At 31.0% G+C, this 27,409-nt stretch overlaps 1 protein-coding gene across 1 annotated transcript; it reads right to left on the bottom strand.

The window, feature by feature from the left end:
- Window positions 1–590: 590 nt before the first annotated feature.
- Window positions 591–27,409, bottom strand: LOC148313074 (protein quick-to-court-like). Its single transcript, XM_088268979.1, has 7 exons — window positions 27,296–27,409; window positions 11,769–12,021; window positions 10,240–10,335; window positions 6,294–7,412; window positions 6,108–6,203; window positions 4,650–4,742; window positions 591–2,961 (listed from the first exon to the last, which is right to left on the bottom strand). Exons 2-7 carry the CDS (start codon window positions 11,994–11,996, stop codon window positions 2,758–2,760), a joined length of 1,836 nt encoding a protein of 611 aa, XP_088125105.1. The 5' UTR covers window positions 11,997–12,021; window positions 27,296–27,409; the 3' UTR covers window positions 591–2,757.

The following is a 27,409-nucleotide window of genomic DNA, read 5'->3' as shown; positions in this document are numbered from 1 at the left end:
TTCAGATAGGCACCATGTCTCGCAGCCATACATTAGCACACTCCATACATACGTTTTGACAAGAAGTTTGCGTAGTTTCAGATCTATGTTATTTGATTGGAAAATCACTGATTTACTGTTAAACACAAGTCTTGCTTGGTGTATGCGGCTGTCAATCTCGCCTTTTGACCGGCCATCCCAAGAGATCCTGCTTCCGAGGTAGACAATTTTTTTTTATGAGTACTCCAGACATGGACACTCGCTCGCTGTTCGGTCCGGCCGACGACCGTTATTTTGTTTTTTTATTAATTTGTAAAAGTTAGAAAATTATTGTTTGCAGATTCTGAATTGTGTTTGGGTTTCCATTAAACTGTGTTTGCCATATTTTTCCGAAAACCTGTTTAGATATTTGTGCTAAGATATCTCTTTGTGCTATAAGTCTGGCTTGGCTTTGCATTCTCATAGAATGCCAAACCCTAAAAATATTTTAGGGAGATTAGAGTAATTTATGTAAGTAGCTTATTCTTAACTACTGCATGTTAGTTTTTATATCCAGATTAGTTTTATAAGTACTACATATACAGTAATAGTAAGAATAAAACATATTAAAGTTATTTTGTGTTCTTTATTTTTTACTATATAACAATCGATTAGCATTATATCTATCGAGCCACAAAAATAAATACATATTGTAATAATTTATGGATACAAATAATAAATTCATAATACTTTTTAACTTCTGTAAAATATCACAATAATTTAACAAAAATCGGTATGTATCATATTCATGCATCTAGCAGTGTCATGTGCTGCATTTCTCTTCTAGTTTTGCATACCAAATATATTTTTGGTGATTCTCAAAAGCTGATGAAACAAACCCTTTCCCTTTACTTTTTTTTTCATCTTTTTATGTAATGAGATTTATGTACAATAATACATTCACCTGACTCGATTTACCGTACTGTATGATAAATAAATTTCCCAGTAGATATATAAAAACAAGTGCAAATGAAAAAAGCTTAAATGATAGAAAAAAAAAACTGAAAGAAAGGTGCCGGAATCTAGAATTGACACGTTTCATTTCAAAAGCCATAGTCTACTAATCCTGATTGCTTCTGCAGTCAGTAGAATTTTTTCACTGCTGCATTGTACCATATATGACACAATCCATTTTGTCCGTCTTTTGGTATTGTCTACGATGCTTTCTGTCATCCGCGAATTTTGCAGCGATCTGTTCATTGTCGGTTTTTTGTCATAATTCATAGTAGCCAAAATCAGTCAATTACTGTCATTATGTCATGTTTCGTTATTTTTGTTTGTATCATGGTGGCTTAAGGAAAAACGACATTTCTGTAATGTTGCCGGGTTGGCAATTCTCGTTACATCAATGGTAGCCAGGTTGTAATTCTGGAAGTACCAGATGGTCCGTCACATGCATTTGCCAAGTTGTTCTTGTGTGTAGAAGCAATAACAAGTAAAAACTTTACAACTAAAATCTTTTTATTAAATTTACTAAATAAATTACTGAGTAATCCTTAACTACCTTATAGCTTTTTAAGTTTAATCTTTGGTAACAAAGTTTAAACATCTTTATGGAAAACCAAAATATAATTTATTTGGTGATTATTATTATTAACATGAAAATAAAATATATAGGAACCGAATTTCCATACCTATACTCTTAAAAAAGGCACCCAAGTTTTTAAAAACTGGACCGGTTTTTATTTTTACCAAACTTACGTTTATACAATGGACGATTTCTTAATTATGGTTTATAAATTATCTAAGTATATTTTTATATCTAGCCTGTTTATATTTTTTATAAGTTGCAGACATTCTGGGACAATGGTTAAAGAAATTATCATGAAAAATGCTACCCACTGCTTACTCCGGGCAAATAAATGATTGGCTAAGTTTGTCTTGAGGGTCCCTGGAGCTTTCACCTTCATTAAATTTTCTCCTTTAACTATTGTGCATCTGCATCTGCATCCAATTGTGCACAGGGCACTGTATTGCACCTTTACAGTGTTATATTGAAGGTTTATTATATGAAGGCAAGGTGATCAGTCTTGCGCTTCAGGTGCCAGTCCAGAGTAATGAAATTGAGAATCGAACCCGGGACCTTTAGCACCAGTAAAATAGAATTTTTTTCATGAAAAACTAAATAATAGTAAAATAATAGGACATCAAAGAAATTACAAAAATAAAATATAATGGAAGTTATAAGTGCTTTGAAGGATACTGAACACATGACATTGTATTGTCAAAAATTTTAAATTGTCCAAAATATCACATTGATTAACGGCATTAATTCAATGTGGTAATAAATTATGATAGATTGCTAATATACAAAATTGTAATGTGACATCACAAAATTGCAGTTAAAGATTCAATCCTTGTGAGATTATATTGTAACATTTTATGTAATTATATTAGGGATGTAAATAAAAATAAATATGATGGATCAAATAATTTGCGTAGAAGTACGAATAAGAGATCCACAAAATATTTTTTGCCAAATTCACTAGCCTTAAAAGTACATAGTATGTATTTATATGCATCTACTTCTGTTTTCATTTCATTCGTGGTTCTAGCAATATAAGTATTGACTCATATAACGTTTCTGGTAGCGGTGGGGGTTGGTATGGACCCAGAGCACCGAAAATGTGTTTTGTATACATATAAACCGTCATTGCTAACATTAATGTTACATGGGAAGGGAAAGGGTTAAGATTGCCACTATGTAAATGCTACATAATCTTTGAGTTTTGCAACTAATTATGAATGCCGCGCTCTTTGGATATTTTCCTTTTCTTTGTCGGAGAATCCTAGAATACTTTCAATAGCATTGAGATGCCCTTGATGGTTTTCTCTGTCTGTCAAAAAGTAGTAGATAGCTGATTTCAGGAATTGGAGCGTCACTTCCGGGTCTACACTTCGTCTCGATCCTTCTTGCGCTTCAACAATGCGTTTGTACATCGCCTGTAATCATTTATAAATCAATCAGTTTCAAATCCTCGTGTTATAATATAATAATACATGTTACATCGTCAAAACTAGGGTGCACTAAATTTCTTAGATTTTCTCAGTTCATGCTGATAGCTGGTAATAACGCACCAGAAAATTATTTCCTGCTGACCTTTCAAGCTACATAGCTACATACCGGAATGTAATTTCAAATGTTGGCCAGTGATATACATAGTATGAAATTGTTTTCAAAATATAACTAACTGTATCACTGGCCATGCACCATCAGTATATTGTCACAATTTGTGAAATCTACATAATGTAGTAATCTACATTATCCCTAATGGGATGATACATCTTTTAATGGATAACTTATATGTTAAACTGTGTTCCGTTTATAAAAGAAAATTGTGTAACTACAGTTGTATTGACCGGTATATAATTTATTAGTCTGGTTCTGTCACAGCTATATATATATAAGGAAAAATAAAAATAATGCTATATACAGATGTTAAACGTCACATGCATTTCTCTATGTAAATAGGGGTTAAAAATTTTCATCATTTTTGTACCAAAACCAATGAAAAAAAAAGAAACACATGAGTCTTGTAAAATTTTATAAAAAACCATTCCCCTAAATTATTTAAAAATAAAAATATGACAACTACTTAATACCAATAACTATTAAGTACTTAGTTAATTAGGACTTCTATAGTTCTAGGCAGCGTAAAACCTTATATTTCTCAAAAAAAAAATTGTTTTTAAATTTAACCATGTTATTTTATAAAGTAAAAAAATGTTTTCCTATTGGATTATTATGCCCAAGTTACATACATTCTAAGATTGCAGTAAAATAATAGACATAAAAATTCTTGATTGGATGGTGTTTAATATTTTCACAGAAATATTTTACTTGGGTGCGATTTTATTTATTGTATTATACTAAAGTGTTTATTGATAATGTGCATTTAAAAAAAGTATATATTATTGGTGTTTAAAATAATATCCTATTTTATATAATAAAATTATGATTCCGTGTATCTTAGTTTGATAGAAGTCCGTAAAATGGCTTAGTACCAATAAATTATAATTTCACTTACCTCTCCCTTCCTAGTAAAATATATATCCATGTAACAGATCCGGTCGCGGTTACAGCTGATATAACAAAGTATGTTTTTGGCTCTCTGTGACTATTATCAGCCGACATTGCGACCAAAAATGTTCTATGAGTATTTATTTTTCTTTCCAGCAGTTAAATAGAAATTCCTGCTTAGTAAAAATGTTAAGTTGTAACTTATACCTAAAACTCTTAAGCGAGCATGCTTGTTATATTTTTATGTACAGTTTCTACAGTAAGCAGTAATGATTTTTCAATATTTCTTTTCTTCTTTTAATGCAGCGCTTAACAACTGAGTTTTGCTTTCTTCACATATTTTAAATATGTAGGTAGATATGACAATAATTCACCTTCAGAATCCAACGATTTTTTTTCAAAAGAGGCTGTTTCTTAAAGTCGTGTTTGAAGATAAAACAAATATTTTGTGAAAAATCTAAATGCTTTGTAAACAATGTGCAATATGCTACCATGCGTTAGTGCGTATAATACACCGATGATAAATGAAAAAAGACAAGTTTTGTTAGGATAAAAAGAAGCTAAGAAAATATAATGCTTTTTTGTTGTTTAATTCACAGCAACATCCCACCTTTCGAGCGCCTAGAACCCAAAGAGAAACAGCCTCCTTTGCACTTAGAAGTATTTGTGATTTTGACGTACGCTCCGGCGAGTAGGTTACATCCTGTAAAATACTTGGGTGTTATGGTTATGACTGACTACATTTCATTTTATTAATCTCCCCACTACCCGTTGAATCCATGTTTATGTTGTCCATACAAACCGATATCCCTTATTAAATATCTACTAATTACATTTATTATTATGCCAACACTGAAACCTGAATATTAAGATATTTGTTAATTACGTGTAATGTCAATGTATTTTATAGAAAAACTCGTTAATTCAGAAGGGAGATTAGAATATAAATCAAATCAGTAAATTGTCGAAACAAAATTCATATTTTCTATGACTGACTACATTTTATTTTATTAATCTTCCCACTACCCGTTGAATTCCATGTTTATGTTGTCCATACAAACCGATATCCCTTATTAAATACTAATTACATTTATTATTATGCCAACACTGAAACTTGAATATTAAGATATTTGTAAATTACGTGTAATGTCAATGTATTTTATAGAAAAACTCGTTAATTCAGAAGGGAGATTAGAACATAAATCAAATTAGCAAATTGTCGAAACAAAATTCATATTTTCAGTAATTATTTCATTGATAAACTGTTCGGTAATGTTTCCAAAGTAATTTGTATTTTCTGTTGACGAAATAACGAAAACATTTAATGATATCGTAAATTTAAAATCATTTGGAAAAACGATATTTTCACCATATTTTTATCACATATTCTTTTACAATTTTCGGACGAATATTTTTCCAAACATCAAACAAATATTTTTTGGAATCGTCGAATGTTTTGTACGAAGTAGTTGGAAAGACCAATCTTTTTTCCTTCGAAATAAAGCGAAATTTGAATTTCGATTAAATGAGCTATTGCTTATACAGGTAACAGATTAATTATTTTTTTTACACTTTTATCACCAATAGTTTCAAAGTTTGATAATCAAAAGTCTATCTAATATGTAGCAGCAACGATATCCAAAGGCAAACTGTATTATCTGTATTTAATGTTAGAACTAGAATGCCTTATTTAAAATATTCTAAATATTTTCACTCTGAAACATAATTTTAAATAAACATCCGTATTATAAGATAGTAACATCGCGTCAGTCTCTAACTATTTAAAGTAATATTAGTTGTAATTATTTAAAAATACATAATTTAAAGTACCCCATTTGTAATATAAATTTAATTATGCTAACCCGTATAACATTTTAGGGAAGGCCGAATGGTCGCAGGGTCCCAAGAGATGTGTACTGTGACCGTAGCATATGGCCATATATGTTACATGGGTTAAAGAAAAAGAAAGCAAAATTTGGATTTTTAATGAGAAAGTAATATTTCATTATTTCATTCTATTTTTAATCATCAGTATCTAAGAAAATAATTTATTTATATTGAAACTTACCCTTAAATTGTCCAATTCACGCTGTGTGATTTGTAACTCTTGTAACAATTCAGGAACTGATACTCGGCTTTGTGGAGTGTGGGAGAGCTCCAGTACCTTTAATGTAATATTGTATAAAGAAAAATCATAATGAAGACATTTATATAAAAAATACGTATATCAATTTTTTATTTAAAAAAGACTAACCTGACTAGCTTGTTCGAACTGAGCAGCTTGTTGACCTTTGGTGTACATGTGAAGGTACATTTTGTGATGTTTATCTTCTTGTTCCGCCAATTGCTTGCTTACTTCTTCCAAACGTTTTTCTAATTCTCTGATGCGTTCCTTCGCTTGCTCATAATCTGGCATGATCCCACAATATCGAGTGTTAACGTCGGCCAACTTTTGCAAGATCGCTTCTACTCTATCATTATGGAGAGTTTTCATTTCCTGGGTTTCATCCATCTGTCTCCTCGTAATGTCTTCTATTTTCTTTTCATATATGTGAATCAGTTTTCTTCTTTCGTCTTCTCTATCCAAGTTATCTGTGCTACAAGCTTTGTCTTGCAAATTAGTCGCCATCGAATCTTTGGAGTGTACGGATGAGTTAGACAAATCTTCAAAATGGCCGGAATCAGCGAGAGAGCTATGCAGATCGCTTAAATTATAACTACAAGAAGGCATTTGGTTATTTTTGAAATCTACAGTGTCATTTTTATACTCGGAATTTGATTTCAATGGACCGTCGTCTGTTAAATCGGCAACATTTTCGCAATCTGGAGTTGCGATTTCTTCACCCGCAAGTTCTTTGACAGTTACAGCATCGCTCGAATTGGATTTATCGTCGGGTGAAATAAGAGAAGCTTTGTAAAGCCTCAGTTCCACGACTTCTTTGGTCAGTCTAAATATATCGCTGTCTTTTTTTTCCAAGTCAAGTTTGGCTTGATTCAGCAGAGCTTTGAGTCTTCTGATTTGTCGTTGAGCTCTCTGGGTGGGAGTGAGATATTCTTCTCCAGTTTGACCTGCGTGTGCCGAACAATGTACTACATATTTCATTTTTCTGCCGCTGAACGTTGTTCCGTTGCGCGCCACATAGGCATGGTCGCAGGACGCCGTGGTCGCCCTGCTGCTGTAGCTGTGGAGCGAGTCCATGTCGTCATCCATCTGATGGTCTGTCTGGTCTTCGGGGGAGCCTGGTGGTGTTACAGGCGGCGCGGTATTGCGATTCGGTGGCAGGGAACAAAGACATGTTTTTGTGGTCACGGGGGATTTTACTGGAGTTTTGGCAGATTTGTATTTGTGATTCGGTTGTGACAGACTCAGCGACTGAAAAAAAGAACTCTGGGTTTTTATGCAAATAGTTTACACACCATCTATTTATCATTTTAATTCGAAAACATGTTTGCATTTTTATCAAAGTTTATTGGGTAAAAAAATGTTAGTTTTTCAAAAATCTAAAATGTCGTCAAGTTTTTCACCGATTGCTTTGACGACACAACGTTCTATATATGTGTATATATATATATATATATATATATATATATATATATATATATATATATATATATATATATATATATATATATATATATATATATATATATATATATATTTATAAATATATATATATATATATATATATATATATATATATAAATATATATATATAAATATATATATATATATATATATATATATATATATATATATATATATATATATATATATATATATATATATATATATATATATATATATATATATATATATATATATATATATATATATATATATATATATATATATATATATATATATATATATATATATATATATATATATATATATATATATATATATATATATATATATATATATATATATATATATATATATATATATATATATATATATATATATATATATATATATATATATATATATATATATATATATATATATATATATATATATATATATATATATATATATATATATATATATATATATATATATATATATATATATATATATTCCTGTAATCTAAATACCTCAGCAATGATGGTACATATTTTCATGAATTTCAAAGAAGCATTTTTAGTAGAAAATTAACAAATAAGAAATTAAGCTGAGAGCAAAGCCTATCGAACCAAATGATTTTGTAAAATTACCAACCACATATAAAAAACAACAAAAAAACTATCGTTCAATCGAAAAGCGTGTCTACAAATATTATGTTCATTAGGCATCTGATTTCGTCAAAAATTATATGTAGGTACCTTAAGGTTTTCATTACGTTTTCCAAAAGATAAAAATGAATATGCACCTTGTAAATGTATGTGTGTTTCATCTAAATAAAGTAATAAAATAGGTCGTAGAACAAAGGTTGTGGAATTCTTGAACAAGAGACATATTCAAGAAGGTCGGTTCTATTTTTGTACATTTAAAGTAACGTCTTGAGTGGAGAGACGAACAAAGAAAGTACACGAAGTACCTACTCGGAAACTTCTTAATTTTTAATCTAAAAAAACATTATTGTTTGCTATAAAACATGTATTACAGTATGTGAGCTTAAACATAGAACTTTAAGACGGAGCTACAAGCCAACACAAATTTATACATATTAAAATTAAGTATTTTTGGGAGATTGGAGTTTAATATAACAAGGATCTCTTTTCTTCTATGTACTTTTACTGATTTAAATCGAACCACACTTATAAACCTTATTATTTGTATGTTACTTGATGGAAGTGGCTTTAAACTTGACGCATGAACATTTGCACAATAAAGATATCGTGGATTCGTAATCTTGACATAGAGACAACATATCTTCGATGGTTTCGAAACGGTGAGTAAATAATACATCATAACTTTAATAAAAGGTAAGTTTATAAGCTACCTATAGGGACAATAAGTTTTGCTCTGTATTTATTAGGATTAGTACAAAACCACATAAAAACATTTTAAAAACTACCTAAAATAACTATTATCCCACAAAACCGTACAGATCATCAGTCTTATATTTTTTTTTGTCAGATTACAAAAATGTAACGTCAAAGCATATAAAATACCTGGTGATGGATTACAGAGCAGTCGAAATGCACAAATTTATTAAATATAAAAAAATAGTAAAATATTTTTATTTAAATAAGAGATGAGAAAAAATATGCAAGTAAATAAACACAATTTTTATTTCCTCCTGTAAAAATTGGTTCCTGTAGGATAATAGGTATTGCAGTTTGATCATAAATATGTTACTTAAGACCCCTGCATGTAAAACTATTTTTTTATTATTTAAAAAATAAATTAAACACTTGTATTGAACCACTTAATGAATTTTATTATTTATACACGACTACTTTCGACAATTAACAGATGTTTTCATGTACAGGTGAAAATTTAAACAAAAATAAAAATAAAAATAAAAATTACAAAACAATCAACATGCCAATCCACAAAAATAATGCCAAATTAATGAATTAAAATATTTTTCAAATTGTACTTAAGAAAACTATTAAAATTAAATAATATTCCTTAATAAAAAATCCAATTAGTTTGTATATACATATTACACTACTCTGATATAATGTGAGATGTGAGACGCAATCTACAATATAATAAAACCAAAACAAATTCCATTTAATGAGGTCAGGTACATCACGAAATACAAAACAATTCAATTTCTGCAGAAACGTGTTGTAACTCGTAATTACAATACGATCTGAAAATATATGTGTCAAACAAAAGCATTATTTCTGTTTTTTTTGGGTTTATGGTTTTTTTTTATATCATGAGAAATCTGAAATAAAAAAAAATGTATTTTTACATTGACCAAACAATTTTATAAAAGTGTTTGTCTTATTGTAGGTACAATTGATGTTTTTTTTTTTAATCTAGTGAGAGAAAATTCAATTTGACAAACACTAATGGATGAATGAAAATGAATTTGGTTAATAAAATGCCATACTTAATTGGTTTTTGTTGTAATTTTTATGACATCTGAATTTCCAAACCAGTACCAAGTTTTGCAAGATAAAATCAGAATCTGTGGTTCCTTTTCTGTTCAAAACCTCTCCCTGTTGTCACGCGTAAAATATGTACAAATTTGCCAAAAATAGTCCAATAAAAGGTTTTTGAAATCCTTATAACCTACCCGTTTGACAATGCCTTCTGGCTTTGCCTGTTGTAGCATTGGTGTCATAATTTTGTCTTCCGAATGACGGTTGTTTTGCGACACAACGCTTGCGATCTAAAAAAAGAAAATGGTTGTCGACTTTGGAATTCCAAAAACTTTTTGTATTCCCGAATCGGCATCTGTTAACACTTATCTCGTATATTACCTTTGGAAATGTTTCGGGAATGTCCCTCTTTGAACCTTCCACTTACGTGACATTTACTTATACTCGTACATAGTAAAATTATTTTATTAACAAACAAAAAATTCCAAACATGTACGGTAAAATTAAAATTTTTCAGTGTTCGGGAGTCAGTTTTTTTGATATGATAAAAACATACAGCTGTACGTTTATTGTTACATTACCTTGGAACACCTGAGAAATCATTAAAAAAAATTCTGATAAAAAATATCTATTTGAATGCCTGAAGATATATATTATATTTTAACATTCAATTTCGTCTTATCACAATTTCAGGAATTTTAGCGATTTGTATTTTCATGAAAGGGCAAATATATTTTTTTGTATGCATGGTAGACCGGAATGGAGAAGGTGTCATTTTTGCTGAAAACTAATCCACAAGATCCACAGAATAATAAATTGGTATTTTACTTCATTTTTATCTCGATTTTCTATTTAATTTCCATACCTTATCCATTCTTTTCATTCAAACTGTGTCATGTATATATATTTTTTGACAAATGTCTATTTGATATTTATTTTCCGTTCTTTTTACTATTGTGTTTATTACATATTACAATAATTTTATAAATTTTGTTGATAAGTATAATAATTACCTATTGTAAATGAGTTTAAAGACCCGGATTTAAAGTAAGTTAAAATGTAGGGAACCTAGAGTTCGACAACATATCACAATCCTGATTTGTTTAGGAATAAATGGGAGGTAGGTGGCAGGAGAATATATTGTATTTTGAACGTTGCTAACCCACTTTTGTTGATAACTTTACGATTAACGAGGAAAACGTAGACGGGAAAATATACAGATTTTACCACAAAATGATTGCCGAATCAATTAATGATAAAATGTAGGAATATACAGTTCGACAACAAATCACAATCCTGATTCTTGAGGAATGGAGGGGAGGCAGGCGGTAGACAAATATATTGTATTTTGAACCTTGCTAACCCACTTTTGTTTGTGACTTTACGATTAACGAGAAAAACGCAGACCCTGGTACAAAGTATATTAAAATGTTAATTTACTTTATACCAGAAGTGGTAGGCGGTAGGCAAATATATTGTATTTTGAACCCTGCTCACCCACATTCGTTGATGACTTTACGATTAACGAGGAAAACGTAGACCCTGGTATAAAGAATATTAAAATGTTAATATACTTTATACCAGGAGTGGTAGGTAGCAGGCAAAAATAGTGTCTTTTGAACGTAGTTAACCTACTTTCGTTGATGATTACGATTGACAATGTGAACGTAATAAAGTAGGAATGTATGGTATGGTACAATAGATCGGTGACGTTTGTACTCACTAGACTGCGCTGCCTGGCGGTCATCTGGCCGCGGTGGGGGCTCTCCGAGGACTCGCGGGACTCCGTGATGGGCGGGAAGGGCCCGCCGGGGCCCACGGGGGACGCCTCGAGACTGCGGCCCTCCCCGCGCAGGCGCAGCGAGGCGGAGCGGCGGAAAGGCCCGACGGGGATTCGGGAGAGCTCGGCCTCGTCGGGGGTGCGCGCGCCGCGACCGCCCTTGCTCGACATGACTGCGGGCGGGAAACTCGACGGGCTACTGCGGAAAATTCAAATGGGTTACTACGGGTTACTACCTTGTTTTTCGTAACAGTTACCTATTTGATTACATTGTAGTAGTTCCTACTATCGACCTCTTCCCGGCAAAATATCTTAAGGGGATATTCGCAAACACAGAATTCATTCGCCGGGTGACCACCGGAGAGGTCACATGAAAAAATTATTTTTATATATTTTTTCCATTATAATTCACTACCTTTCAATAACTTTTATCCAAAACCATATCATTATTTCGAACAAAAACTTGTTTTTTCAATGCAAAAACGGTGTTTTAAGAAAATAATTAATTACGTAAAATGTTACTCAGATTTAGAGAAAAATTAAATTGTGACCTAACGAATACTGGGCCTCAAGGGTAAAAATCTTTATCCATCTCCGTGGTGTAATAGTAAGCGTGTTTAGATACCGTGCTGGAGGTACCAGGTCAATTCACAGGGGGGTTTATATATTTATAATATTTATTTAATAAATATTTATTTTTTATTATCCTGGACTGGTCTCTGAAGCGCAGGAGTGATCACCTTGCCTTCATGTAAGTAACGATCAAGATAACACTTCGTCAATATGATGCAGTACCGTATGCACCATCGGGTTCACCGTTTTCTGATGAAAACGGTATCATTAAGAAGGTTCAATAAATCTTCAGAAGTTTTGAATATTAATTTTTCAAAATCAGAGCGGACAATGTTTTTTTTCATATATTATGCTTTTGATATTATTTTCTCGTAAATTCTTATTTTTATCAAAAGAAAACTTGGATTAGAAAATAGCTATTCTCTTAAATATTTTCTTTATTGCTATTTATATTTTAATTCAGTATGAAATATGGCCATTTTTCGTGTTGTCGTTTATGTGAATTTAATTTATCAATTTTTGAACCTCTGAAATGTCAAAATTAATGTTACGATTTTTTTATTGAAATGTAAATATGAACTGAATATGATGTGAAAGAGAAAAACTCACAACATTACTTAAAACTGATAAAATCTGGCGACCTCCACAAATTATGTCAACTTGCGTTATCATTGATTTCTGCGCCAATTAAATTCAAACAAATGTGAAATAAAGCCTTCAAATGTGAAATATTCCACAGAAACGCGCAGTTTACAGTTTTAAAAATATAATATATATATTTCAAATATATGTATTTGAAATAAGGTTATTTGATCAGCTTAATAGTTCGTGTTACGTTCTTTTTGTTTAATCAGCGTTTTTAAACTAATATTTGACGAGCATATTGTACATCTGCTGTTCGCATTATGTCAATATGCGGTAAAATTATTTTAATGTCACAAAAGCAGATTTATAATGCCTCTATCAAATCATTCAGGTCAGATTTTTTTAATGATTTAAGATAAGGACATAATAAATAACTATAACCTACAATGGAGACAAAATATCTGTGTTTTTTTGTGATCGTTAGACGCGTGACTAGGTTTTGAATGATAAAATAATAGAATAAGCTCGACGAGGATTTATGTGTGACGAAGCGTATCGTAGTTTCCGTTTATTCGGTTGAATAATAACAATGGCCAACAATGATTTGAACTGAAATTTTGATGACTGATTTGAACTAAGTTAATCGTTCTTATTCAAAGTATATATGGTGGCAAGCTATCTCGTCAAGTTTTGATGTTACAGTCATATTATTTTTTGTATGGACCCCATACGCTGAAATAAATCAAAATAACATTGTATTAATTTGATGCAGTGTCCTATGCACCACCGGGTGTGCATAAAGTTTAGTAGTTAATTATTTATATATTAAATAAAAGCAATTAAATATATAGATGATGATAATAAAATTGATGTTAACAATACTTCAGACAGTAAAACAGAATTTGATCAATTGATTCGGCAGTTACTTTGTGGTAAAATTTATCCATTTTTCATTTACGTTTTACTTGGTGTTTGAAAACGATACGGAATGTATCGAAACATGTGTCATAATAGATTTTGAGAAATAGTGGTATTCACCAAGTAAAACTTAAAATTTATAATATAAAAGTTTGCTTAAAAGTACAACCTTTTTTCTTCATATTTTATTATTATTCATTCATTCAAACCCTTATCCGCACCCCAATGGTGCATGTGGCACTTCGTCATATAAACGCAGTGTTATCTTGATCGTTTACACATGAAGGAAAGGTGATCAGCCCTCCGCTTCAGGTACCAGTCCAGGGTAATATTGAATAAATATTACAGTGAAAAAATCACTTTAATTTATTTTACCCCCCCTGGGAATCGAACCCGGGACCTCCAGAACGGTAGCCGAGCGTGCTGACCATTACACTACGGAGGCGGTTATAATAATTTGATCAATTGATTCGGCAGTTACTTCGTGGTAAAATATATCCATTTTTAATTTACGTTTTACTTGGTGTTTGAAAACGATACGGAATGCATCGAAACATGTGTCATAATAGATTTTGAGAAATAGTGGTATTCACCAAGTAAAGTACAACCTTTTTTCTTCATATTTTATTATTAAGTGTAGATAAATAAGTATTTACCTATTCACGTTATGACCTTGGCGATTTACAATTGTTTTTGTTAATACAATCACTACTTCAAATTATAGTTTGAGCTTATTACGAAGAATTTGAAACAAATTTCCTACATTTTGATAATGATTTCATAAGTTGAAGTTTAACCACAAAACACTTATGTATGAAATTATCTCGCCCACCACTTCCGTGAAAAAATTCCATGCCAGTGTAAAAATGTAACTATAAACAAACCATCACGTCGCTTCTCCGCAGAGGTAGGCCGATAAAACAGATTTCCACACCAACCTGACTTTGCAAACTTTCTTCGCCTCTTCCACATTCATGCAGAAAGGGCTTATCTCATTCTAGCATTATTTTCTTTTATCATCACCCGCACATTCGTCGAAAAGATCGCATTTCGACTGCTTTCAGTCTGCTTTCATCCTTCTTTGCCCAACTCTATGCTTCAATTTCACACATTAGGGTTGGATCCAGGACTCCATTGTGCACTGTCATTTAAGCTTTCGCTGAAATATTTATTATTTGCGGTAACTGATTTTAGTTCACCATTTACTTTGTTCCCAGCATTCACTCTCCTTTCTATATCAATTTTTCCATTCCTAGAAAACGTACTTCCCAAACATACGAAATCATGTACCTGTAACAAAATTTCCCCATTTTTTTATTGATTTTTTTTTACAAAATACATATTTAAATAATACAAAATATTTGGTAAATATACATTTTTTTTTAAATATAACGTTTCTACTTCTCTAATAATGTAGATACTTGTGTTTAGAGAGGGAGTTAGTTATTATTTTTTAATAAACAAAGTAAATTAAAAATAAAATAAAAATATTCCTTAGTATGGAGTCTAGGTAGGGGTGAGTGGTGAGTCCTATATATTTTTTAAATTTAGTTTTAAAGGTTTGATAATTTTTTATACTACTATTTACTACTAATTTTTATAAAGATCTACATTAATCTGTTTCAAAAACCATATTTTAAAATTTTGTCAACATGCATCAACAAATAATTTTTCTTGCACACATACACTTTTTTAGACCAGCTCCTGCAGGACTCTCTACCATCAACAAGACACAGCATCGTCAGCATGCAAAAAGCAACTGACAGTGAAATCGATTAAAAATATGGCGAGGAATATAGAAGAGAAACATTTTTAAACATCCAAGATAGGTAAAATACGAGTACTTTTCTCTTAGTAATCCTGAAATATAATGTAATTTATTATACCCAATAAAACCTATATAATTTGACACGCATTGGTAGCCTTATTACTGTATTTGCGGTTAAAATATCTAATTTAAAATTACACTCATAACGACGAAACATACTCGTATCTACGTATGTACGAATAACTACGGATTAAATCACGAACATGTTGGATAAAAACTATAATTTCATTATACAATGTATGTGTAATGATCGTAAGAATAAAAAGTTTATACGTATTTTATGTCAGTATTCATTATTATTTAAATGTTTATATTTTTACCGTTTTTACAAAAATGAAATATATAATTTTCTTTTTTATTGAAGTCCAAAGGTGAATGCTGAATGTTTTATCATCTGTGAGAACGTAAATAGTTAAATTATTGATACTGGTAAAATGCAAGCACGCATGTTAATAAAATCATTAACATATTATTCGTAGAATATCGTGTTTATTAGCAAAATTTTAAAATGACTCTTCCCTAAACGGAATCTATACATCTAAGACATCTATGAAGCCATGGAATTTAAGACATTTCGCTCACTCCTTTCAAGAACGTCATATTTCAAAAAACTTAATTTTTCAGGAGAACGTTTTTAAAGTTTAAAAATATAATACAATGTATTAAAAATAAATATCAAGCCACTTACTGAACTTTTTACTGTACAACAGATATTTTGAGGTAAAACCTGAAGGTTTTTTCTCCATTTGAAAAATATTTAGTATTTAAAAAAAAAAAAAAACAATACATTTTCTTCAAAATGCAAAAACAACACTTTCTGCCCTGTAGCGGGTAAATATTAAGTTAAAAATATGCCTCTTTTTCTGGGATACAGTACATTTTCTGGACATTCCGAAAAACATGTACAACTAAAAATTGTCGATTTTTGATTTATGACGTTCTTGAAAGGAGTGAGCGATTTGTAAAGCTACCTGATAAATCATATAGCTGAATCATATAGATGTCATTTTTTATGACTTTACTATAATTATCTGAAATCAATTCATTTAACTAACCTTACTTAACACAACTAATTTAAAAAAAAAACGTTTTTTTACAACATTTTAAGTATGTCCAAATACTTGTTCACAAATCTTTTCATCTCATTAATAGATGTCTCTAGTAATGTTCTAGTGATTCAAGAACAACGTTTCGAAATTGGTATATATGTATATATAGAACTTCCAAGAATTTGAGTATTGTGGTTGTCAATAATGGGTAGAATTGGTGCATGTTACACGTGTGTAAAGTGAACCAGCCTATGAAGGTCGTCAGCCGCGTAAATGCCCAGACTTCTATATTCTTCTTCATCTTTGATGAGATGTCAATTTTTTTGAATGTGTAGTTTGTACAAACGTTAACATAAAACACATAACATTACCATTAAATCCAACTTATTTAATATATAGCATGACTACTATCATACTGAAGCATGTTAGACGTATCTATAAATATAAAACAAGTTAAGACATTATATGGGAAGATTAATCTGATAAGCCTTTATAGTAAAACACTGTATAAAGGAAAGTATTTTTACACTTAAATATTTATTTTTATACCCTGGACTGGTGCCTAAAGCGTAAGATTGATTATTTACGATCTTCCTTCATATATTTACGATCAGCTTAACATTGGATCAATTTGATGCAGTGTCCTATGTAGAAGAGATATATATAAATATACATGTATATATATATATATATATATATATATATGTATATATATATATATATATGTATATATATATATATATATATATATATATATATATATTTATATATATATATATATATATATATATATATATATATATATATATATATATATATATATATATATATATATATATATATATATATATATATATATAAATATATATATATATATATATATATATATAAATATATATATATATATATATATACATATATATATATATATATATATATATATATATATATATATATATATATATATATATATATATATACATATATATATATATATATATATATATATATATATATATATATATATATATATATATATTTATATACATACAAATACACACCTATACACTTAAATTTTATGTCAAGGAGTATTGAGTAGATAAGATTTTGATAACATAACATACAAGCATTCGTGTATCTACAACACAACATTTAAAAAAAAAGTAATCCAATGTTCTCAATGTATTACGTTAGTCATTTTAATATAATACACGTATTTATGTACTTTTGGTTATTTAAACAATAAGTTTGAAATTGTGTTTTGGCTTAAAAAAATTATACTTTGCGCAGGCAAAAAATACAAATCTATTGTTATTTTGTACCTGCTAGTCATCATTTCCAGGAATACGATTGTGTACAATCAATATATAAAAACAGCCACGTGCGCATGAAGTTGTCGTCAACTCACAAAACATTATAATTGTTATAAAAGTACATGCGCTTTGTTTTTGTTAGTAAACACTAAAATAATGTAATATTTACGTATAAGTTCAGAAGACCAATCAGGATACTGAAGAGGATTAAATTTTTTTTTGGTGTATATCACTTCACGCAAGTCTTAATTTAATAATAGTGTATATGTGTAGTGTTTTAAAAGTAAAGATAAGCTGACACACCGACAGTAGTAATCGGATCAAATTTTGCGAACAGTTTTGCGACGTCGTGCCACGAACAGCAAACGTGTGCGACTGTCCGAAAAAATCGAAAGTGGAGCTGATTACAGCTGTTACGTAAGATCGATTCAGTTGCGCCCAGCTAGTGACTGGTGACTACCGACTATCTCTCATAATGGGGCGGACGTTACCAATAAACGTTTTTCATTTACCCTTCAAACTGCGAAAGTGCTGTTGCCATTTGAAAACACGATCGCAATAAAATCAATCAAATCAAAATATGGCCAGCGCATGCTACGCGAATTGCAGCACAAGGCGTAACGGGGTTTCTCACCCCGAGTGAAAATCGAGCATTTCTCACTCTTACATAATACTACGTAGTACAATTTTCCCATCGACCCCAGAGCACTGAACTCGTAGGGGATTTTTTACTCGGTGGAATACTTTACTTGCTTTATCATTCATGTCTTGTTGTGATAGTATGCGAGTTTTCCGGAAAACATTATCGATCGCTCTAGTTTTCCATTTTCTTTTTCGTACTGATGTTTTAGCATGTTTTTAGCATACTTAAAATGCGGTCGAGAAAGATAACGGACGATTTTGATATGACAATGGAAATAAATATAGAATATTTTACGAATATGTCACGATATTTAAAAAACAGGCGGTTTTAATACCTTCTTTAAAAAGACTCCCACGATTAATAAAAACTTTATAAAAGCAAAAAAAATGTGTATTACTGTTAATTTAATTTAACAAATGGGAAATTTAGTTATGTTTTGAATGAATATAATCTTTCTGGTGAAATTTTAAATACCAAAAAACTTCGTTTTATTGACCATGAAGTTCGATATTGGCTAATTTCATTACGATAGTAGTCTTGTTAGCCTAATTGAATAAGTACCTGACCAGTAATCAAATGACCCGGGTTTGAATTCTGTATCACGACAACTATTTTTATTGTGATGTGTTGGAATTAGTTGTGATTTTTTATTTTTTATTTGCCCCTCTTCATAGTGAAGTGTTAAGCACGTCAGCACACAGGGAAGTCTGGAAGTTCGGAGGTTCCGGGTTCGATTCCCAGAGGGTCAAATAAATATTGGGCTATTTTCATTGTCCAAATTATATCACATTTTACCCTGGGCTTGATGAAGAAGCGCAGGATGGATCACCTTGTTTAATGCAATAATCGATCAAGATAACACTGCGTCGATACGATGTAGTATCGTATGCGTCATCGGGCGCAGATAAGGATTTAAAAAATAATCATAATATTTTTCTAACTTGATTTAATATAAAGATATTTGCTTCAATAGAAAGAATATGGTATGATACAGTTTATAGCCAATCACCATGCATGTTCTGTCGATTCTACTGTGCGGAAAGTGTATGTACATACATTCTTTGAACGAAATCAAATTATAAGTAGCACAATTGTGCTTGTAATACATGTAATATTTATGCATTCATTTGTAATGGTGTGGATGTCTAGATTCATACTGTACTCTACCTTCATAGTAGTATGCGGGTAACGTACCTCCAGTTCATATCATTACCGCTATAAGTGGTACCGGAATAAACTGATTTATGATAGATACAACACAAAATCTCTTGTTACGAGTGCAATACTCTTAACTGCCTTTGGTTTCCGAGTTAATTTTAATTTTTAATGTTAATGTTTATTTTTAGAGTTAAAAATTCCATAAATAAAAACTCTATGCTGGTTGACTGAACAGTTGAGTAACGAATCGCAAGGAGTTATAATAATTATTTTCTTTATTTTCTACACACAAATGATGTTTTATTGGTACCACTTAGGAATCGCGATGAGAGGTGGCCAAATGAACGATATTTTTTCATGTATCTATTTAACGTACGTTACAAAAAATACATCGATATGTGTATCTAACATACCTTATGTTATTTTATTTTATATACCCTTTCTTATGATTTTTTTACTATATCGCTAATATTATTTGTTGGATTATTTAAAAGAGAAAAATAAACATTGTTTTTACTGATATTTAATTTCCACTGTTCTAAAAATCAAAGACTCTTCGATTTTATACCTTTTTTATGGGTACGTCTATTATTTTTATTTTCAAATATTGTACCACTTTATAATCTGTTAAGATCGCTAATGTTTAAGACTATAACTCTAAGTGGAGCAAATCGAACAAAAATTTGGACTCGAAAATATTTGGTATTTTATAAATAATGGAAGTTATCTGAAACCGTTACAAAAATTAATATTTTATTTTTTATTGGTGTTATTAATTGATCTAAAACTAGCAACATTTTGTAATTCAATTTAATTATACACATTTGCAATATGCTTGATACCGTAAATATTTGGTAAAATATGAAATGTAAATCCTCTTTTGCAACGAAATTCTTAAACTATGTTTTTTTTGTAATAAAGGAGAATTAAAAAAAGTTTTTCGTTTGTTGATTAGATGTTCGACTGTAAAACTGGCGTCACGGGTTCGATTCCACCAGTTGCAAAATAAATTTAAGAATTGTATTATTTTTAATTGGTCTGGATATTTTTATGTATTTGCATGCCTACCTTCACTATCCTACCTGCAGACAATCTTCTGAATTAGAGGCTTTGCGGTTTATTCCTTAAAATAAATCCTAAAACAATAAAATTATTCAGAAAACGTTTTTATTATTGTGAAGAAAATAAATCAAGGGTAATAATTTAAATGCGTTACATAGTTTTGAAAATATACATATTTTATTCACAGGAATAACCCGCAAAGCCCCTATTATTAGAGGCTAGTCTACATATATAAGATTTAGGGTAAAGAAAGTAAATGCGGAAATACACCACAGACACCCATACCAATTGAAAATCAATATATTTTTTAATTCATTTTTCAAGTGGCAGGAATCGAACTCGCGATGCTAGTTTCGCTGTAGAGCGTCTACCCGATTACGCAACGGCGCCTGTATGCACTAATTCGGAATATATATGTATTATAATTTTTCGAGGTATTTTATAATTTTTATTCGTGTAGATATGCCAGTGCAACATGCCACAAAACACAACATCAGGCATTCGAGAAAGGTAAAGAAACTTTATTAATAACAATTCATTCTTCCGCGTCTTTTGTGAATGTACGTTTATGGTCTTCGAGTTAACGGTATTGTATGCACGGTAAACGTATAATGTACAGCAAATAACATTGTGTACCTAGCATAACTTCTGTCTGGTGTAGACTAACTGTGAGAATAAACTATGAAGAAACGAGATAAAGGCACCATTGACTGTACTTATTCCCATTTCCATTGAATAACAGAAAAATTGTTTTATTATTATTCTACGAGCACAAGTCCTCATTATCTGCTGGTTATGTAGTCTTTATGTAGTCCGCCTCCATAGTGTAATGGTCAGCACGCTCGACTATCATTCTGGAGGTCCCGGGTTCGATTCCCAGGGGGGGTCAAATAAATATAAGTGATTTTTTCACTCTAATATTTATTCAATATCACCCTGGACTGGTGATGGACGGGATGGATACCTGAAGCGGATGGCTGATCACCTTTCCTTCATGTGTTAACGATCAAGATAACACTGCATTTGTATACAGTGCCCTATGCACCATTGGGGTGCGGATAACGGTTTGATGATGATGATGATGTAGTCTTTCGGTATGGACATTTAAAGTCAGTTGTATGATATATTTTACATCATTTAAGAAATGATTTATTACAATTATCGTAATACCATAATTATTTTTTTTTAAATTACATGTTTCTCACAAATGTATAGAGAAATATAATTTTCGTAGATTTTTTGAAAAAAAAAATAAATGAAGGTTTATCAACAAATCGTCCTGAAGAGATTTGAAAATTGAGGGGAAGTTTGTACGGGTTCGATATGCAACCCTGAGTACTATAGCGATTCCTAATATTCTCAATATTCTAAGTGTGCCCGAATTTTTTATCACAAATTATGGATTTGCTCAACTTTGGAGTTCGACTAGTCGAGTTTCGAGAAATATATATGTTTTTATATTAATATTATGTTACCTCCACCTCCGTCCGTATTGTCCACCTCCGTAGTGTAATGGTCAGCACGCTCGGCTACCGTTCTGGAGGTCCCGGGTTCGATTTCCAGGGGGGGGAGTCAAATTAATATAAGAGATTTTTTCACTATAATATTTATTTAATATTACCCTGGACTGAAGCGGAGGGCTGATCACCTTTCCTTCATGCGTTAACGATGAAGATAACACTACGTTTATATGATGCAGTGCTTTATACACCATTTGGGTACGGGTAAGGGTTCGAAGAAGAATATCATATAAATAAATTAAAATTGTATATATGAGTTCAAAGGGGTAAAAATTCAGAATTTGTGAACAAAGGTTTGGACATCAAACATATTGCAATAAATTAATGTAATAAATAAGTTTCTCCCTTTTATGTAAAGGTGTTGTTGGTGGTTAAAATTGAGTTTTTGCTTATAAAATATTTTTTGCAATAAATCGACAATATGAGGAGCGTAAAGTGAATGCGGAAGTACCGGTTTGTTTCACTTTGCGGTAAACACCGCAAAATATTGAAATCGTGTAAAAGTTATTGGCAGAATCTTTATGAAACTATTTGGCTGAAAAGGCACAGCTAAAATCTCCATCAATTATTGACTTTCTTTTCCTTCTTATGATACCTATCAGTACACAAGTGACGCATAGAGCACTGCATTGGATGGACGCCATTGGCTGGTTACATTGATCACTTTATACACTGTGTAACATTCACCATTCTACTCACGATTGACAACCACATTACTTAAATTATTTTGAAAAATTCTATTGAGAAAAATAACTGTTTTTTTCGTTGTTAACATTTATGGTTGGAATGAAACTAAAATGTATTTTGTTAACTTTCATGTAAGATGTATTTAATATTCTTCTCGAAACATTTTACATACTAGGAGACGCCTGAAAATTGCATTTTAAATTTTTATTAAACTTGTACAGTTATTATTAAACCATATCTGCTCCCTAGGTGGAGCATATGGAGTCCACAAACTGTCTCCAGGCTTTTCTGTCGGCTGCCAGCTCCCTTGCATCCTAACAAGTCAGATCCGCGTCCCGAAGTTCTGACGAGAACTGCCAACGAATTGTCAGCAGTGGTCGTCCCGGGCGGCGCGAACCTGATGCCTTGTAAAACAGACAAGCTTGATTAAGGCTCTCAGGAGGCATGCGGAGTACATGGCCAAGCCAACTGAATCGCCTTTTCTTGACGACAGTTGTGACCAAGATTTGCTGTGTCCTACGCCTTATCTCTTCATTCCTCACAAAGTCAAACCACCGCACGCCTAAAATTCTCCGCAGACACCTATTCTCAAAGCTCAGTACACGGCTGCTCTGGGCCCTTGTAAGGTACCATGTTCAACATGCAGCCGTATAAGAGAACAGGAGCAATACAGGTATTGTATAGGCGGCATTTGATCTTCACCGAGTACAGTTAACTCCCCTACAACGTTGACATATATCAGGTACTACTTTATCTTAGAGAATTTTATAAGGGGTTAATGTTTTGAATTGTGTTTTTACATTTTAACTAGCGGAAATGACTGTAATGGGACATTGAAAATTTAAATACAATTAAAAAATATTAACATCCCCATAATATCCCCTCCGATAACGCGGTAGCTATTTCAGCGTTATAAGGGGGTATACTGTATTTTTTAAATCAAATGTAAATTTGACGCTGGCAGGCAACCAAATATTTTTGCTACTGCAAGTCCGCACCCAAGTAATAATGCAATTCTGATGGTTATTTTAATAACAATTTATAATTAAATCGCGGTGAATACCGTATTTTGGTGAAGTAATGAAGATTATGACGTCACGGGGTCATTCACTCTACCCATTTAATATAAGGCTGTCTGCACACTTGCGGAAAATCACGGAATGAACAAAAAATCATTTAGGTTTGGGAATAATCTAAGATGCATTTTGATAACGTTTTGATTATTTTTAGAGTCTTTTTATGAAATATGATATAAGCATCATAGGCACAGTACTAACTTTACTTATAACCCTTATCCGCACCCAATGGTGCATAGGGCACTGCATCAAATTGACGCAGTGTTATCTTGATCATTACTTACATGAAGGCAAGGTGATCATTCTTGCGCTTCAGGAACCAGTCCAGGGTAATATTAAATAAATATTACAGTGCAAAATCACTAATATTTATTTTCACCCCCTTGGGAATCGAACCCGGGACCTCCAGCACGGTAGCTAAACACACTATTACATCACGGAGGCGGACAGCACAATACATCTGTTATTTATCAAGTTTTATGAATATCTAAAGAATTACGCCTTCATAGTGTAATGGTCAGCATGCCATGCTACCGTATTAGAGGTTCCAGCTTGGATTCCCAGAGGGGGTCAGATAAATATAAGTGTTTTTTTCGCTGTAATATGTATTCAATATTACCCTGGGCCGAAGTGGACGGCTGATCACATTTTCATCATGTGATAACGATCAAGACAACTCTGCGTTTATATGATGCAGTGCCTTATGCACCATCAAGTGTGGATAAGGGTTTGAAGATAAAGAAGAAAGATTGATGAATATTCTGAATTATAATAATAAATATTTAATAAAATATTTATCTAGGTCAATAAAAGGAGAGTTTTTGTCCTAAATGCATTTTTGGCTGATGCATTCATTTTTATATAGGTCAAACCTCAAGGGTAGGTGGGAAATCAAAGATCTTCTTGCCTTTTGAGAATTGTAAAGAAAATTTTATTTCAATATGTATTCTACTTATAGAATATTGAAATAAAACTTTAGAATAGAAATTATTAGAATTCCTGATGAATATTTTCCTTCGCATGTCAGCAAGTAAAGGTTATCGTTAAAATGAAGGGATTTCCGCTCAAGAAAAAATATAAAAGACATTTTTTTTAAAATTACGATAAAAATATTACTGTGATGATATTTGCATCTCAATTAATTCGTGAAATTATCATTTATTATATGCATGACTTTAGTATTATTGTTGTGCAATATGGTAAAGTTATACGTGAAAGTGTAATCTTTAAAATAATAACTCAATTGTTAAACATATTTGTTTCGTAATAGAAATAATGTTTCTAATTTGTTATTTTTTCGCACAGGCTTTTCAATATTCTTCTTTACCCTAAATAAAATCGAAATCTATCAAAATTTCAACCAACACGAGAAAAAAATCCTACAAAAGTGTATGTATAATTCTTTAAAAAATTAATGTAATATGGATGTTCAAAAATGGGCAGAGTGGTGAACTCTAAGTTGTGGAATGCTCAGACTTCCATCTTCTTTCGTATAAAAATGATAAGTAATAATCCCAATAAGTTGAGACCCCTAAAATCTGGGTTTTTTTTTCTTCATGTAATGTGGTGGAACGACATTCCGACACCTTTTTTTTACGGTAAATTTAAAAAAAAACACAAAATCATATACACGAAACAATGTTTGTGCTTACGTAATTACAATTTATATTTATATAAACCGTCAAAATGATAAAAAATGGTATTGTAATAAATATTTCAATGATATATATATTTTTTTAAAGTAAAAAGCTTGACATGAAGTGAGTTCCGTTACCTTTTTTTGTTTAAAAAAAGCCCTGCCTATTCTAAATATGTTTCTATCAGAGTTCACAAGTGCATATTACTAACACCATGCATTACTTTTGTACGAAACGGATTGTAAAACAAGGCCGGTCTCTATAAGGCCTTTTTGTAAAAATTGTAACGTATTGTGTAATGTTACACCCCTTAGGTTTACATGGATATACAATAGAAACACCTGAGAATGTGTTTACTAGGTTCAACTCGGATGAAAACATCTGTATCTTTTTTTCTTGTCATAAAAAGGAATAACCCGAAAAGTCTCTATTATTTGAGTCTTCAGGTAGAAAAGTAAGACTAGGGAAGGTAGATATGAAAAATACATCGCAAATACCAAGACCAATATTGGTCTTGGTATTTGCGTTTTATTTTCAATAAAGTAATGTTTTTTTATTCAAAATAAACATTTCTATAATTCGTAAATTTTGGTATGATTTCATTAATTGATTCGGCAGTCACTTTGTGGTAAAATCTATCCATTTTTAATTTAAGTTTTACTTAGTAAATACCACTATTAGTGGTATTTACTAAGTACAACTTTAATTAAAAATAGTAAAATATGTTTTTAATAAAAATAAATTAAGTCAAGTTGAAAATATTATTAGTTACAAATCTTTAATTTGAAAAATACAACTGTTTTATTCCTTGGAAAAATGTTTTGGAAAAAACAAATTTATTATGATAATCTGTTAGGATGAAAAAAGGTTTCAATTGATTGTACAATGTATTTGATTTTAATAAATAATTTGATTCAACAAATTTTCAGTCAATATTTTCCTGTTCAGAAATGAAGAGGAATATTATCTGATATGTTAGCCAAAGACAAAATATTTTATTAATAATTTCAACTTACTGAAGATACGATTACACATAATTTTATAATTATTTCATACATAAACAGTTTGTAATTAATATACAAAAATAATAATTTAAAAATGTCCAAAAGCGAGTAAGAATATAGTCACGCTTAGGAATAACATTTATAGTAATTGAAAAATAAAGCAATGAACGTTGAAATTAGATCGGAATAGATAATCGAATAATGCATGGAAAATATGTAAATAATTACTATCGTTATAAAAATGCAGCGTTAATTGTAAACTGCACGAATTCAAGATAAATAAAACTTTCAGCTGACGTAACGAAATGTTTTGCAACAACCGGTGACGCGAAAGTGTCTCATTTTATTTTGCAACTATTCAAAGATTTTAACTATAACGGATTACGGAAGAGAGACTGTAGATTAAAGGATGCTTACCAGGTAAGAGGGAGCGAGGAACATGCCGCACTAGAGCAGGTATACAAGCGCAGATGCAGTACGGAGCAAAGTGCACTATTTGTATTGCCTGTGCGGCTCTCGGCTGAACACTGC

This window comes from Brachycentrus maculatus, unplaced genomic scaffold, assembly GCF_059751285.1.
Source record: "Brachycentrus maculatus isolate JH-2025_06_01 unplaced genomic scaffold, ASM5975128v1 h1tg000024l, whole genome shotgun sequence".
NCBI classification, from domain to species: Eukaryota; Metazoa; Arthropoda; class Insecta; order Trichoptera; family Brachycentridae; genus Brachycentrus; species Brachycentrus maculatus.
This window is presented reverse-complemented; position numbering and strand designations above follow the sequence as displayed.